Source organism: Tursiops truncatus, chromosome 13 (assembly GCF_011762595.2).
Source record: "Tursiops truncatus isolate mTurTru1 chromosome 13, mTurTru1.mat.Y, whole genome shotgun sequence".
Lineage (NCBI taxonomy): Eukaryota > Metazoa > Chordata > Mammalia > Artiodactyla > Delphinidae > Tursiops > Tursiops truncatus.
The window spans coordinates 38,153,078-38,169,719 of NC_047046.1; the positions used below are offsets into that span (position 1 = coordinate 38,153,078).

Sequence of the window (16,642 nt, forward strand, 5' to 3'; positions counted from 1 at the left end):
AAATAAACAAAAAACTGCAGCACTAACTATAGTATGAGTAAGTTTTACATTTCATAGTTTTAGCAATTTGAGTCACTACAGTTTGTCCTAAATACTATTTTCAGTAATGAGCTAAAGCTAAAAAATCATACTAATTTAATTTTGAAATTAAAGACAACAAAAAGCTTTTAAGCTACTGAAAACACTTTTACACGTTGCTAATACTCATATCATGGGGGTTTTGGGGAAAAAGGAGCATTCTCAAACACTGCTGCTGGGAGTATAAGACACAACCAATTTGCAGGGAAATTTGGCAATGCAGGTTAAGTCCTATAGCTATGAATTTATCCTAGATATAGTCACATAAGTGGACAAAGATATATGTGTTTATTGCAGGACTTTTTTTTCTAATAGGAATAAACTAGAAACAACCAAAGTTTCTATAAAGTAGAGAATTGTTAAACAATGGAATATTCACACAATGATATCTACTGCAGAATTTAAAAGAATGAGGAAGGAATGTAGAAAAGATGCCCATAACACATTAAGTAAAAACATAAAAGCTACAAAATAGTATGTACAGACATAGAAAAAACTAAAATGAAAAGAGAACTTGTATCACCTCTATGTGAAAAACTGAGGGTTACTAGCACAACCTTTCAGGGGAAAAAAACCCCAAACTCAAAACTTACAGGTATAAAATCCTTAAGTTCTCAGATTTATACTTATATTAAACTAATACCTTACCTGTTATCACTGGTCTTAGATGTTTGGTTAGTGAGTATATTGTGCTGTTTGGGAGCTGAACCTGTGATTTAATCAAAAGATGGGTTATGTACTAAGCCTTTGTATTAGCTCTCCACCTAATGGTTAAAAATTATAATAAAGACAAAACCTCAGTGCACTAAATGCTTTATTTTTAATAAACACCATTTGATAAAATTAAAGCCCCTTCCTAGAAATTACTCTTCAGAGAAGAGGCAAAAAGGCTCTACAGAGCTGCAAAGAGATCTAATGGTAGATCAAGTTTGTCTCTAGTTTCACCAATAATTACTAGCACTGAACAATAAAGGAAACTGTTTAAATGCTTGCATAATTATACAATCTCTAAATGGAAATAAATGAAAACATGTTTAAAAAAACCTGTAGGACTTCCCTGGTGGCACAGTGGTTAAGAATCCGTCTGCCAATGCAGGGGACACGGGTTCGCTCTCTGGTCCAGGAAGACCCCACATGCCATGGAGCAACTAACCACGTGCGCCACAACTACTAAGCCTGCATTCTAGAGCCCGTGAGCCGCAACTACTGAAGCCCGTGAGCCTAGAACCCGTGCTCCGCAACAAGAGAAGCCACTGCAATGAGAAGCCCGAGCACTGCAAAGAAAAGCAGCCCCTGCTCATTGCAAGTAGAGAAAGTCCACGCACAGCAATGAAGACTCAACACAGTCAAAAATAAAATATAAATATATAAATTTATAAAAAACCAAACCCAAACAAAAAAACCCCTGTAGTCTCTGGAGTTTTAATCACATTACTAATCAAATAATGCAATAATCAATTTATTTTCTAATGAATAAATGCATTTCTTGTGTTCATAGTATACTTCCCCTTCCCCCACTAAGAGAAAAGGTTAAATGACATGCAATGGAAGCAATTATCTGAACTCAATATTTTGCTCCAAGTGTATCTTTCCTTTACCAGAGAGAAACAACAGAAATTAGGAATTTCTTTTCTGTTTTTTCCTGGTGTTTCATCTGATAAAGGTGAACTAATCCCCATCCAAGAGTTCAAATAATACTTGCCCAATTTTTTTTTTTTTTTGGCCACATCGCACAGCTTGCAGGATCTTAGTTCCCGGACCAGGGGTTGAACTCGGATCCCGGCAATGAAAGTGCCGAGTCCTAACCACTGGACCGCCAGGGAATTCTCCCCAAAATTTTCATAAGGTTACAAAAATAAAGTTTTTTTATGGTATAAGTGGACAAACTGCAGCAACTGATTCAATTCTTAATTCAAAGATAGAATTACTAAGATGGAAAACTGAGTAATTAAGGGTTAAAGATAAGAACCTGAAGTGGTAAAGCACAGTCATTTATACTTGAGAAATAAACTGCTACCACTAATTTAAGCAATTCATTAAGTAACACTTCTCCAGAAAGTAAGTCCACAAACAAAAGACTGAAAAACAAAAGAATTTTTGGTAGGGAATCAAAGAATCATCTTAAGTACTGTAAACAAGCCAATCAACAGAAGCAATTCTCCCCCTTCAAAGAATGGTGATAATCACACATCACATAATGGTTAAAAGAAGGATTTAACAGGCTTATTTGATAGTGGATATAGTTTACTGTTATGCTGACAAAAATATGTCTGACCACTGTGAAATCCAAACAATATTTTCAAAGTATTACCTGGAAATTTACTCTCCCCTGTATCAATTTTTGCTTGACTGAGCAGAGTTGAAACAGTAGTAGTGGTATTTTCCACTGGATTGTTTTCAAGCTTAGATTCCAAACATAGGCTGCAATTCTAAGCACATATAATTCAAAATGTTAATATTTGCTTTTATATCAACCTTTGGGTCTTATCCCAATACTTTCAGTGAATTGGAGCACTATACTAAGAAAATTTAAGATAATATATGGAGTAATTCACACAGATAGGCCTTAAAAGTCTCTTTATGATCTCCCTACAAGCTACCCTTCTCAGCATCAACTTCTATTATTCCTCTTCACACTAGATCGAAAAATTTACCTCTCCAACAGATATATTTCATATTTGCCTGGCTCTATACTTTTTCTGAGTTTCATCTACCTAAACCTCACTGTCCATTAATAGCCACTGTAACATCTCACTACTGAGCACTTAAAATGTGGTTAGTATGACTGATTTATTACAAATGTAAATCACACACCAGATTTTGAGGTGTTAGTACAAAAAAGTAAAACACCTCAATTTTTAAAATTCATGACACATTGAAATAATAGTATTTTTATATGACAAGTTAAATAAAATCTATTAATTTTACCAATTTCTTTTTTTTTTTAATGTGGCTACCAGAAATTTTTAAACGATTTATGTGGCTCACATTATATTTCTACTGGATAGTGCTAATCTAGAACACCTTACCCCCCGTATAAACTCGTCATTACTTAAATATTAACCTCTCCCATGAAGTCTCCTCCAAGTTTTCCCATCCCCTTTCCCCAAATTTTCCATCTACTTCATCTCTGTCTTTCATGCCCTTATCACTTCCTATTTTGAATTAGTTATTTGTTTTTTATTAATCTCCTATAACTCTTAAGAGCAAAGACTATTATTATTGTATTTATCTTTGTATTCCCAAGAGCCCCTAAATCAGAACTCTGTCAAAGCAGATACTCAATAACTACCGAAGGAAAATACTAGAAACTCTATCAACATTAGCTGTCTCAAAGAAATGGAAATGAGGAGGTGAACAATTAACTTTCTGTGTGTATGTATGTGTGTGTATCTATCTATATTGTGATTGTTACAAAGAACATGTAACATTATTTGTGAACATTACATTTTTGAAAAATGAACATTATATTTGGCATTAAAAAGCAGAAAAATTAAAAACAGTAAGAACAATAATTACATGTAATTGTAAAAACAGTAAGAACAATTACTACTTAATCTCCATTAGGAAGTTAGTAAATTACTAGTTTAAAAAACAAATCATAAAATAATTGAGATTTAAAATTCATAAAATCCAAATAATTTAAATTCAGGCCAAAATTTTCAGAGAAGGGCTATCATATGCTCAGCCTTATCAACCATCATCATTTTTCAGTACTGCCGAGACTGACACCATATAATAAAAAGAGCAAAATTACAAGCAGCCACAGAAAAAGCTTTCAAATGATTTAAGGATTGTTTCTTACATTCTCCTATTTCCCCAAATATAAATCTAGATTCTGAAGCCAGCCAATCGCAGTTCAAAGCCTGACTCCATCACTTACGTGGATCTCTAAGCCTCACTTAAATCTCTAAGCTTCACTCTCCTCACCTGTAATATATGGATAATAACAGAAGTCATGCTGTAGAATGTGGTGACAATTATATGAAGCTCTTCTCTGCCTAACAAAGAGGCAGTGTTCACTAAACAAAAGCTACTATGATGGCTGAACTAAAACATCTTAGCGTTTATGGGAAGAAGAGAAATTTCTAAGTGACTAGTACAATGTAAATTCCTTAAAGGCAGGAAACATCATCTTCTGTAGCCTTATTAGCACAGTGTCTCGGATGCAGCAGGCAATCAAATATGTCTTGAAATGATGTGGTCACCACCACATCTCCTGACCACTCTGTGATAGTAATCACATTGTTGCTATCAGTGAAAAAGTTGGAAACAACCTAGAAGTGCTTTAACAGAGGAAAACATAAATAAACTGTGGTATATTCCTTTATAACTATTAAAATACCCATGTACTAATAAATATCAAAAGTGCTGACTGCACAAAATCAAGTTGAAAAAAAAATGTATATATAGAATATACACATACAAACCATGTTAGCATTTATGTAAACGTTTAAAATACAAACAATGTTAAGTATTCTTTATAATAGATATATTTACATACACAGTGAAATCAAAAATAAAAACATAAAATATTCATACCAACTTTAGAAGTATATTTAACTCTGGGGAGAGGGGTGAATGGAAAGTAGAGTGAAGTATGGTCTTTATATCTGTAATGTACTTTTCTTACTTTAAAAAATCTGAAGTCAATAAAATGTTAATTTTTGTCAAATTTGGGTGGTAGTCACTAGTATAATATTGGTCTCTCTAGTATTCTAAACGTTTGAAACTCAAGACTTCTCATGTAAATTTGTACGTAAATAAAAATTTTAACACAAGTTTCATAGGACTGTTTTTCATAACATTCCTCAAGATAGAGGTGTTGCATAAATCCAAAGCACATCTCAGTAAAAGCGGCATTATAGAAGATCAAAATAATGTAGTCCAACTAAACATCTCTATTCTAGTAGTTAGTCCAAAGGAATGGATTTCTTATTTCTCAATATATTCCCCATAAACTATCTGCCTTCTGAGTTTTGACAGGCACTTATGCAGCAAGGAGTTAAAAGATCCACTCTGCAACTACACCTGGAGCGTAGCTGTCAATTTTTGACAAAAGCACACCCTGAAGAGAAAGCCACTCTGTGTCTGCAAGAGGCCACACTTATTATTCATTCTACCACTCACTACTTACTTTAATTACTATCACTATTTGAATAATTGTCTTCTAATTGATGCTTTCATTCACATTTGCACAGAAAATAAAATCTAAGAGTACCACATTGTATCTGTTCCCTTTAAGTTCTTTCAATTTTAGTCCACGAGAGTAGCCAATAATCTATTTTCAGGGCTTCTGACACAAGCCCTGACTCCTTACTCAAATTTGCTTCTAGACCCAAATGCCTCAAAAGAGAACTTTAAATCACTCCTAAAACTTTAAGGTGACTTGACTTTCTTCTCTATCCATGATTTTTTTCTCAAATGATCTTCTAATATTCAGAGTATCTCACTGTAGAAAGAATGATGGGCTGAGAATCAGAACACCTGAATTCAAATCTATTTGCACAACCAAACATGTGACCTAACCCACATTCCTCTATTGCTCTCAGCTTTCTCATTACAAAATTAAATAACTAAAACAAATTGGTGGAGTTCTAAAAATCAGTATTATACAACGCTAAAGTTTGACACACATAAAATTTCTGCCTATTGCTTTTATGTATTGGTATTTTACCTATGATTTAATTTGGAAAGAAATGGGCTCAGCTGCTTTTACAAGGTTTCAAAACTACTTCTCAGATAATCATTCAAGTTTCTTCCAGCTATTTAGATTCTGTTTTTCAATTTACTTTTCCATTTTAAAAATTCTTGGCCACTACAATTTTATTCTTAGCCTGAGGTCTGAATTATTTGTATCTTTCAGACATTTTATTTGCCAATTTTTAAAATGGCCACACAAGTCAAACCAAAAGGCATCTCTACTATTAGAAATGTTTAATTTTTAAATTTTATCAGGTGGGGAAAGTTGATTTGTGCCAGCTGAAATTAATTTTAACAACTTGGTCAGAATTGGGCCCAACTTCAAGTTCTACATTTTAGTCACTCATTATGAAACATAGTTTCTGTGGTTACAATTAATAGAAAAAGGAAACAAATCAGTGTGTTAAAGGAAAAAGAAAATCTAGACTTCAACAGGTTTATGCTTCACATAAAATTAAAATGAAGGGTGAAAATAAGGAAACAATGACAAGCATTCATGTAAATATGAGACATCTAAAGGCGTAAGTTCTATCACTCACTACAAGATTGGGTTAATAAAATAGAATTCCTTAACATTTTACAACTTAATTCTTAAGTTAAAATATGTTGTAAACACTTAAATCTTATCAGAAAGTACTCAGACACCTCTATGTACATGATGAAAATAATTACCTTATCTGGCGTTGATTCAAAAGAATCTTTCTTCTGGTTATCCAATGGCTGATCAGGAGGTGGTTTTATCTGATTACCCAAACAACAATTTTCAGGAGGCTTTTGGGGGGTTTTATTAATGTCAACTGTAATATCATTAAGTTTAACTTCTTCAGAATTAATTTCTTTCATTTCTTCCTGCTGGCAAGCTTTATTTTTATCATCATGTGGTTTTGACCCTAAAAATGTACTTTGAGTCACTGGATGATGCATTTCTAACGCAGGCAGTGAAAAACTGGGTCGTAATAAGCACAATTTAGGGGAAAATTGAGAGTCTAATTTATTCTGCTGCACAGAGTTAAATTTTGAGAGCTTAATTTTAGTCCAGTTGGAGTTCTTTTTAGTTGCGTTGTTTATTCCATTTAGAATACATTTCACAGGCTTTGTTTTTCTACTGGGGAAGAAACGATTACACTGAACATCCTGACTTGTTTCCTTCTGATGAAGTATTTGTCTTTCAGTATCAGTCTCTTCCAATTTTATTTCTGTAGGCTTCTCCTCCTTTACATTTTCCACTTGTGAAGATTCCTTTTTTACCTCTACAGTATCTGACTCAATTTCACCAGCAATTTCTTCACAGAGCTGGAGAATGCTCCCTCGTTTGCTCTTTCCTGCTTGCTCCAGCTCATTATCTGTACTTTGTTCAGGCACTGATGGCTGTGGACTTTTTTGGGATTTTGCACTAGTATTCACTTGTGTATGAACTGACTTCTTCATCTCATTCTTTTTAGAGACCACTGAAGCAGCCATTTTTGATCTTTTTATCTCAGAAGAAGTTACAGGCACAGATTTTGTTTCCTCTTTTCTAGTATTCTTCTGAAGACACTTTTCAGATACTTTTATGCACTGAGAACTACAAGTAGAGGCTGTTTGATGCTCTACTTTGCGTTTTTTTCCTTTTGGGGAATTTATTACTTCATTAGTTACAGAATTTTCATCCTCTTTAGAATCAGACTTTATTTCCAGCACTTTTCTTTTCACGTGTTTCTGATTTGTTTTAACTTTATTAGATTTGCTCTTAGTATTGCTACGGTGCTCTTTTTTTGTTGGTGGCAAACTCTGTTTAACTGCTTGAACTTGACCCTGAATGTCTCTATTACGCAGAGACCTTGTTGAAACCTCTGTTAACTGTTGTAGTCTTTGTGATCTTCGATTAAGCTGTTCATTTGATTTAGGGGTTTTGTGCACTGACTTTTTCTGAGATAATTTCTTCTGCTTTGTAGATTCTTGTTGTGAATGTCCCTTTACAGTCACCATATTTTTATTAATAGGTTTACTAGCTTTTTTATCACTGGATGCTGACCTTGTGCTCATGCATGTTCCTAATTCATCAGGCTGATTGACTTTACTTTCATTGGAAGATTTAACCAGTGATTTTATAGCTTCCTTTGGACCTGATTTTTTTACTAGATTCTTTTGAGAACCTTGAATTTGTGTTTCTAGATTCTTATCTTCACTCTTTTTAATAACACTGGAGGAATTTTCTTTTGATTTCTCCTGAATGGACATCATTCCTGAGTAAGGTCCTCCTTTTCTAAGTAGTTTTTGAGATTTTGTGTCCTGGTAGTTGTAAATGTTGAATGTCTAGTATTATTACTGAGCAGCAGGTCTTAAAAATCAACTGAAACTGATATACATTTTCAACAAAAATACTAGTTTGCTAAGATTTCTGTCATCCTTATGACATGAGAAAAGCTGGCATGAAGGCTGAAAGATATTTGCTTTACTTTGGACGAGGCAATAGAAATTTGAGGAAAATTTAAATCTAATCTGATATTTTCAGAACTTTTTATGAAAAAATTTTAATTCAAGTTTGATCTACTTTGTTAATTTTATTCAATTAATATCAGTTTTCAGGCCTAGCCCTATTACTGGAGGAGTTATTTATCACTGACCTGTCTGTTTTGACAAAGTTTTTGAAAACTTTTTTCTTCTGAAGTCTACAGTTATTGGACTTTGATTCATTGGAAACATGTCTTACAGTTAACACGTTTCTTTCCTTGTTTGTTGAGTCTGTTCGTTTAAAGTTCTTATATAACCACTTCCGTTTAATAAAATAGTCTATTAATATAGATTTCCTTTTGTGCTGCCATTTCTGGAAAAATAAAAAAATAAAAATTAAATTTTGTACAATTCAAGAAATTTAGCAATGCTGATACTATACAGAAATAACCATGACTTACATAAACTCTAACTTCTCTTTTTGAATTATTTAGTCTGTATACTTAAGGCTAACAGAAAAAAGTATCCCAAGCACAGTCTTATAAATAATGGAAAACCTGTCTCATGTAAGCATAGAATAGTTGAAAATCAATCTATTCCTTGAGGTTACTTACATTTCCTTTCCCACAAGAAAGAATTGATCTTTCAGCCACCATAACTCATAAAAATTTGACAAAATCATTCCTTATAATTTCCTTTCAACACATTACACAGCACCTAAAAGTAAAATATTTTAAAATGTTTAAAAGGTACAAAGATGTAATCATTCATTTACATCTCATCAAATCTATTAACCAACATGTTAATCTATACTCCATAATTTTTATCCTATCCTACCATCAGTCTTCAGAGTTCAGTTTACACATAGCACTTAATTTTAGTATTTCTAACCTGAAGTAATCTATGGTACATGCATCCAATGAAATATAACGTTTCTATTTCATTGATGAAATCCATTTTATGTTTTAAAAAAAGTTTTAAAATACAAAAAACAATTCATAATATAGACATATAATGGTTAAGCTAGTAAAATCCTATTTTGAGGAAAAACAGTACACATAAATAACTATATTCATAGAAAAACAGTGACACACAGTAAAAAAAGGCAGATTTAAACACACACATTTACCTCTACTCTCATGTAATACCCACTAAAGAAAAAAGCAACAGATTAAAACGAAGCAAGACAAAACCATAAACTCAAAGGATGAAGAACAAAAGTGTAGATGATAAAAATTAAACGTACAGAAGCTACAAAGAAGGACAAATAACTAACCTCCAGACTCAAAAAAAAACTGATCTTAAATTAGAAACAGGAAAGCCAAGTGAGAAACAGCTCTACGTAAACCACAGAATCCCTCAAGAAGCAGAAATTGGCAGTACCAGGAGATAGGTTATGGGGAGGAAAATGGGACTCACAAAAGGGGAAAGACTGCCACACAGCCTTTCCAATTACTACCACCCAGAAGACTACCCCTGCATCACTCCCTAAAGACTGGTATAAATTTTGGGAAGGAGTAAAACAAAAGGTCTTTGGTCTGTGGGCTCAACAGTCACAGCTGAGGGAGGAAGTATCACACTGACAACAGAGGGAGTAAGTAGCAGTACACATACTGATTACTGAAACCCAGTCCTTCCACCCCAAACGCTCTTTGCCTACTCAGAGACTCCCAGAGGACAGCAGCCTAGCCTATGCCTTCTAGGAAGGAGACTAAAAGATAATTTTCTAATGAATTTGACAAAACTAGAGAAAAGACCTAAAAAATACTGATAGGGCCCACAGTCATTAATCACAGACATACACACACTCACTCACTCACACCCTACCAGCAGGAGACTACCCACCATCCAAACAGTTTCCAATTAGTTTTTAGTGTCTCACTTGTAACCATGAGCAAAACCAGAAATCACCACATACAAGAGGAGACCCTTAAAAAAACAGGGAGGAAGTAGCTTGGAAGAAAAAAACAATGCACAGACAAAAACTAAAAATAAGTTAATTCATTCATGAAACAAATATATAAGAACATTCACAGTACAAAAAGGAACTCTTGAAAATTAAAACTAATATTAAAGAAATTAAAAAGTCAATAGAAGCAATAGAAGATAAAGGTAAGGAGATCGCCTATAAAGCAGAACAAAAACAGCAAGGTGGCAAATAGGAGACAAAAGAGAAGAAAAAGGACCAGCCATGCAGAAGAGTCCAGTAATTCTGGTTTTAGAAAACAGAGAAAAAGAACTGAAAAAAAACAAGAATTCAAGAAATTTTCCTATAATTAAAAGACATGAGTGTCCAGATTAAAAGGGTCAAAGCATCTAGCACAATGGAGAAAAAAAGATTTTGAAAAGTTTGTCATGGGAATTCCCTGGTGGTCCAATGATTAGGACTCTGCGCTTTCACTGACAAGGGCGCGGGTTCAATCCCCAGTTGGGGAACTGCGCGGTGCGGCCAAAAAAAATAATAATAATAAAAATAAAACAACCCCCCCCCCCATAAAAAACAGATTAAAACTTGGGAGAATTTTAGTAGTTGTCTTGAGTGGGTAAGGCTTTCAAGCCTTGTTACAAAATTCAGAAGTCAAGTTTGAGGGATAAAACTGGGGGAAAAATACTGGCAAGAAACAGCATAAGCTTATCACCATAATATATTCACCGGAAGTAAACCACAGATGGCTGGTGAAATAATAACAGAATAACAAATTAGAACCAAATCAAAATACCATTTTTTACCTGTCAGACTGGCAAAAGATCAAGAAGTTTAACAACACAGTCTTAGCAAGGATTTGTGACAGGTTACTCTCATATTACTGCAGGTGATTCAATGTCTATGCAGGACAATTTGTCAATATCAATCAATATTATATTATAAATGCTAAATATCAAACAATTTCATTTTCAAGACTTTATATTACAGATATACTTGCACAAGTGCACAGACACAAGTAAATACAAAATTCACTGGAACACTGGAGCAACAGACTGAAAATCCACAACGTCCATCATTATAAACTGCTTTATAATTAATGATACACTCATACTATATCATGCAATCATGTCAAAGCAGAGATGAGATTCAACTCAATTCCAGGCAAAATTCCCACAGGCTTTTTATACAGAAACTGACAAGCTGATTTTAAAACTTATGTGAAAAAGCAAAAAAAAAAAAAAAAAATCCACATACAATAGTCAAAGCCCTTTAAAAAAAACCTCGAAATACACTATCTGATTTCAAGACTTACTAAAAAGCTACAGTAATCAAGACAAAGGGACACAGAGATCAATGGAAGAAAATCCAGAAACAGACCCATACATTTATGGTCAGTTGAAAGAAAAGTCTGAAAAAAAACAGTGTTGGAACTACTGGATATCCAAGTAGAAAAAAAAAAAATCAACACTTACCTCACACAACACACAAAACTAAGTTGAGACTGATCACAGACATAATGTAAAACTATAAAACTCTAAAAGAAAAAAAAAGGCAAAAATCTTTGAGATTCTGAGGTAAACAAAGATTTTTTAGGAAGGAATACTGTTCACTCCACATAAAAACTTGTCCAAAAATCTTAAAAGCAGCTTTGTGTACAATAACCAAAATCTGAAAACAACCCAAAAGTCGGGTGAATGGATAAACAAAAATGTGGTATGTCAATATAACAGAACACTCTGCAATCAAAGGGAGCAAACTACTGGAACCACATGAACGAACTTCACAATCAGGATGCTGAATGAAAAAGGCTAGACACAAAGACTATACAAACTATGATTCTACTTTTTGGAAATTCTAGAAAAGGCAAACTTATCTACAGTAACAGAAAGCAGATGAGTCACTGCCTGGGGTCAGGAGTGGAGGGAGAGATAGACTTTTGGAGGTAATGGAAATGATCTCTATCTTGATTATGATGGTGGTTCCAAGAGTGTGTAAATCTGTCAAAATCCACCAAATTGTACCCTTTAAAAGGGTGCACTTTATTATACATAAATTATGCTTTAATAAATCTGTCTAAAAAATAGAACTGTAAGTAACTGATATGGACCTAGAACCGAGAAACATTGTTAAGCCAAATAATGCAAGGTGCATAACAGGGTGTACTTCCCTTTGTGTAAAAAGAAAAAAAGGGAGACAGTGGGAGGAAGGAAAGATATAGAAACGTATGCTTGTTTAGGCACACAAAAGGTATGGAAGGATACACAAGAAACTAGTAATAGTGAAGACTTCTAGGAAAGAGAACTACGGGACCAAGTGAGAAGTGTGACCAAAAAAACTTACTTTTCACTAACTACCCCATTTAATATGTAAACATATAATCTTGTCAAAAAAAGTTACATTTCTCTGAATATATTAAGTATATTTGGTATACTGACCAACTATCTTTGAAGGCACTGAACTGTAATAGTATAGGCCACTTACCTTCCTGAAATGAAAATCACATAACTTTTTTCTTCAGGTTGATGGACGATGCTTCTAATGAATGATGCTTCTAATAACTTACTGTGTGTTTTCTGCTTGTTAATCTTAAAAAAAAAAAAATTCTATAGCTAAAGTAAAACAATCTATAAAAAAACATGAGAATACAAAAACAGTATTATCTATTAACTGTCTATTAAGTATTAAACCAACTTAGGGATGAGGGGAAGATGGCGGAAGAGTAAGACTGGAGATCACCTTCCTCCCCACAGATTCACCAGAAATACATCTACACGTGGAACAACTCCTACAGAACACCTACTGAACGCTGACAGAAGACCTCAGACCTCCCAAAAGGCAATAAACTCCCCACGTACCTGCGTAGGGCAAAAGAAAAAACAGACAAAAGAATAGGGACGGGACCTGCACCAGTGGGAAGGAGCTGTGAAGGAGGAAAGGTTTCCACACACTAGGAAGCCCCTTCGTGGGCAGAGACTGCGGGTGGCAGAGGGGGAAAGCTTCGGAGCCGCGGAGGAGAGCACATCATTAGGGATGCAGAGGGCAAAGCGGAGAAATTCCCGCACAGAGGATCGGTGCCGACCGGCACTTACCAGCCCGAGAGGCTTGTCTGCTCACCCGCCGGGGCGGGCAGGGCTGGGAGCTGAGGCTTGGGCTTTGGTCGGAGTGCAGGGAGAGGACTGGGGCTGGCGGCGTGAACACAGCCTGCAGGGGGTTAGTGCACCACGGCTAGCGGCTAGCCGGGAAGGAGTCTGGGGGAAAGTCTGGACCTGCCGAAGAGGCAAGAGACTTTTTCTTCCCTCTTTGTTTCCTGGTGAGCGAGGAGAGGGGATTAAGAGCGCTGCTTAAAGGAGCTCGAGACGGGCGCGAGCCGCAGCTAAAAGCGCGGACCCCAGAGACGGGCATGAGACGCTAAGGCTGCTGCTGCCGCCACCAGGAAGCGTGTGTGCGAGCACAGGTCACTATCCACACCCCCCTTCCAGGGAGCCTGTGCAGCCCACCACTGCCAGGGTCCCGGGATCCAGGGACAACTTCCCCGGGAGAATGCACGGCACGCCTCAGGCTGGTGCAACGTCATGTCGGCCTCTGCCGCCGCAGGCTCGCCCAGCACTCCGTACCCCTCCCTCCCCCCCGGCCTGAGTGAGCCAGAGTCCCCAGAGCAGCTGCTCCTTTAACCCGGTCCTGTCTGAGCGAAGAACAGATGCCCTCCTACACGCAGAGGCGTGGCCAAATCCAAAGCTGAGCCCCTGGGAGCTGTGAGAACAAAGAAAAGAAAGGGAAATCTCTCCCAGCAGCCTCAGAAGCAGCAGATTAAAGCTCCACAATCAACTTGATGTACCCTGCATCTGTGGAATACATGAATAGACACGAATCATCCCAAATTGAGGAGGTGGACTTTGAGAGCAAGATTTATGATTTTTTTCCCCTTTTCCTCTTTTTGTGTGTATGTGTATGCTTCTGTCTGAGATTTTGTCTGTTATAGCTTTGCTTCCACCATTTGTCCTAGGGTTCTATCCGTCCGTTTTAAAAAATTTTTTTCTTAATAATTATTTTTTATTTTAATAACTTTATTATATTTTCTTATTTTATTTCACTTTAATCTTTCTTTTTTTCCTTCCTTCCCTCCTTCCTCCCTCCCTCCTTTCATTCCTTCTTTCCATCTTCCTTCCTTCCTTTTCCTTCTTTCTTTCTTTCTTTCAATTATTTTTTTCTCCCTTTTATTCTCAGCCGTGTGGATGAAAGGCTCTTGGTGCTGCAGCCAGGGGTCAGTGCTGTGCCTCTGAGGTTGGAAAGCCAACTTCAGGACACTGGTCCACAAGAGACCTCCCAGCTCCCCATAATATCAAATGGCGAAAATCTCCCAGAGATCTCCGTCTCAACACCAGCACCCAGCTTCACTCAACGACCAGCAAGCTACAGTGCTGGACACCCTATGCCAAACAACTAGCAAGACAGGAACACAACCCCACCCATTAGCTGAGAGGCTGCCTAAAATCATAATAAGTCCACAGACACCCAAAAACACACCACCAGACGTGGACCTGCCCACCGGAAAGACAAGATCCAGCCTCGCCCACCAGAACACAGGCACTAGTCCCCTCCAACAGGAGGGGCAGGCACTAGTCCCCTTCCAACAGGAAGCCTACACAACCCACTGAACCAACCTCAGCCACTGGGGACAGACACCAAAAACAATGGGAACTACGAACCTGCAGCCTGCAAAAAGGAGACTCCAAACACAGTAAGATAAGCAAAATGAGAAGACAGAAAAACACACAGCAGATGAAGGAGCAAGATAAAAACCCACCAGACCTAACAAATGAAGAGGAAATGGCAGTCTACCTGAAAAAGAATTCAGAATAATGATAGTAAAGATGATCCAAAATCGTGGAAATAGAATGGACAAAATGCAAGAAACATTTAACAAGGACCTAGAAGAACTAAAGATGAAACAAACAATGATGAACAACACAATAAATGAAATGAAAAATACTCTAGATGGGATCAATAGCAGAATAACTGAGGCAGAAGAACGGATAAGTGACCTGGAAAACAAAATAGTGGAAATAACTACTGCACAGCAGAATAAAGAAAAAAGAATGAAAAGAACTGAGGACAGTCTCAGAGACCTCTGGGACAACATTAAATCATTAAATGCACCAACGTTCGAATTATAGGAGTTCCAGAAGAAGAAGAGAAAAAGAAAGGGACTGAGAAAATATTTGAAGAGATTATAGTTGAAAACTTCCCTAATATGGAAAAGGAAATAGTTAAGTCCAGGAAGCACAGAGTCCCATACAGGATAAATCCAAGGAGAAACACACCAAGACACATATTAATCAAACTGTCAAAAATTAAATACAAAGAAAACATATTAAAAGCAGCAAGGGGGCTTCCCTGGTGGTGCAGTGGTTGAGGGTCCACCTGCCGATGCAGGGGACATGGGTTCGTGCCCTGGTCCGGGAAGATCCCGCATGCCATGGAGCGGCTGGGCCCGTGAGCCATGGCCGCTGAGCCTGCACGTCCAGAGCCTGTGCTCCGCAACAGAGGAGAGGCCACAACAGTGAGAGGCCCGCGTACCACAAAAAAAAAAAAAAGCAGCAAGGGTAAAACAACAAATAACACACAAGGGAATCCCCATAAGGTTAACAGCTGATCTTTCAGCAGAAACTCTGCAAGCCAGAAGGGACTGGCAGGACATATTTAAAGTGATGAAGGAGAAAAACCTGCAACCAAGATTACTCTACCCAGCAAGGATCTCATTCAGATTTGATGGAGAAATTAAAACGTTTACAGACAAGCAAAAGCTGAGAGAGTTCAGCACCACCAAACCAGCTTTACAACAAATGCTGAAGGAACTTCTCTAGGCAAGAAACACAAGAGAAGGAAAAGACCTACAATAACGAACGCAAAACAATTAAGAAAATGGGAATAGGAACATACATATTGATAATTACCTTAAATGTAAATGGACTAAATGCTCCGACCAAAAGACACAGATTGCCTGAATGGATACAAAAACAAGACCCATATATATACTGTCTACAAGAGACCCACTTCAGACCTAGAGACACATACAGACTGAAAGTAAGGGGATGGAAAAAGATATTCCATGCAAATGGAAACCAAAAGAAGGCTGGAGTAGCAATTCTCATATCAGACAAAATAGACTTTAAAATAAAGACTATTACAAGAGACAAAGAAGGACACTACAGAATGATCAAGGGATCGATCCAAGAATTGTAACAGTAACAATTGTAAATATTTATGCACCCAACATAGGAGCACCTCAATACATAAGGCAAATACTAACAGCCATAAAAGGGGAAATCGACAGTCATAGTAGGGGACTTTCACACCCCACTTTCACCAATGGACAGATCATCCAAAATGAAAATCAATAAAGAAACAAGCTTTAAATAACACATTAAACAAAATGGACTTAATTGATATTTATAGGACATTCCATCCAAAAACAACAGAATACACATTTTTCTCAAGTGC

General features: G+C 36.6%; 1 protein-coding gene across 9 annotated transcripts in view; it reads right to left on the minus strand.

Moving 5' to 3' along the window:
- Nucleotides 1–16,642, minus strand: part of ESCO1 (establishment of sister chromatid cohesion N-acetyltransferase 1) — a 90,684-nt gene that overhangs the window by 50,995 nt on the left and 23,047 nt on the right. For 5 of the 9 annotated variants that reach the window (XM_073790578.1, XM_019930547.3, XM_073790577.1 and 2 more), the window contains exons 2-6: nucleotides 12,623–12,726; nucleotides 8,829–8,931; nucleotides 6,454–8,587; nucleotides 2,390–2,507; nucleotides 727–787 (exon numbers count right to left, since the gene is read on the minus strand). In XM_073790578.1, coding sequence (XP_073646679.1) covers nucleotides 727–787; nucleotides 2,390–2,507; nucleotides 6,454–8,004 — 1,730 coding nt within the window. In that variant the 5' untranslated portion in view covers nucleotides 8,005–8,587; nucleotides 8,829–8,931; nucleotides 12,623–12,726. Of the gene's footprint in view, nucleotides 1–726; nucleotides 788–2,389; nucleotides 2,508–6,453; nucleotides 8,588–8,828; nucleotides 8,932–12,622; nucleotides 13,195–16,642 lie in introns of those variants that run through there. The other 4 variants (XM_019930544.3, XM_073790575.1, XM_073790576.1 and 1 more) reach the window with 4 other exon arrangements.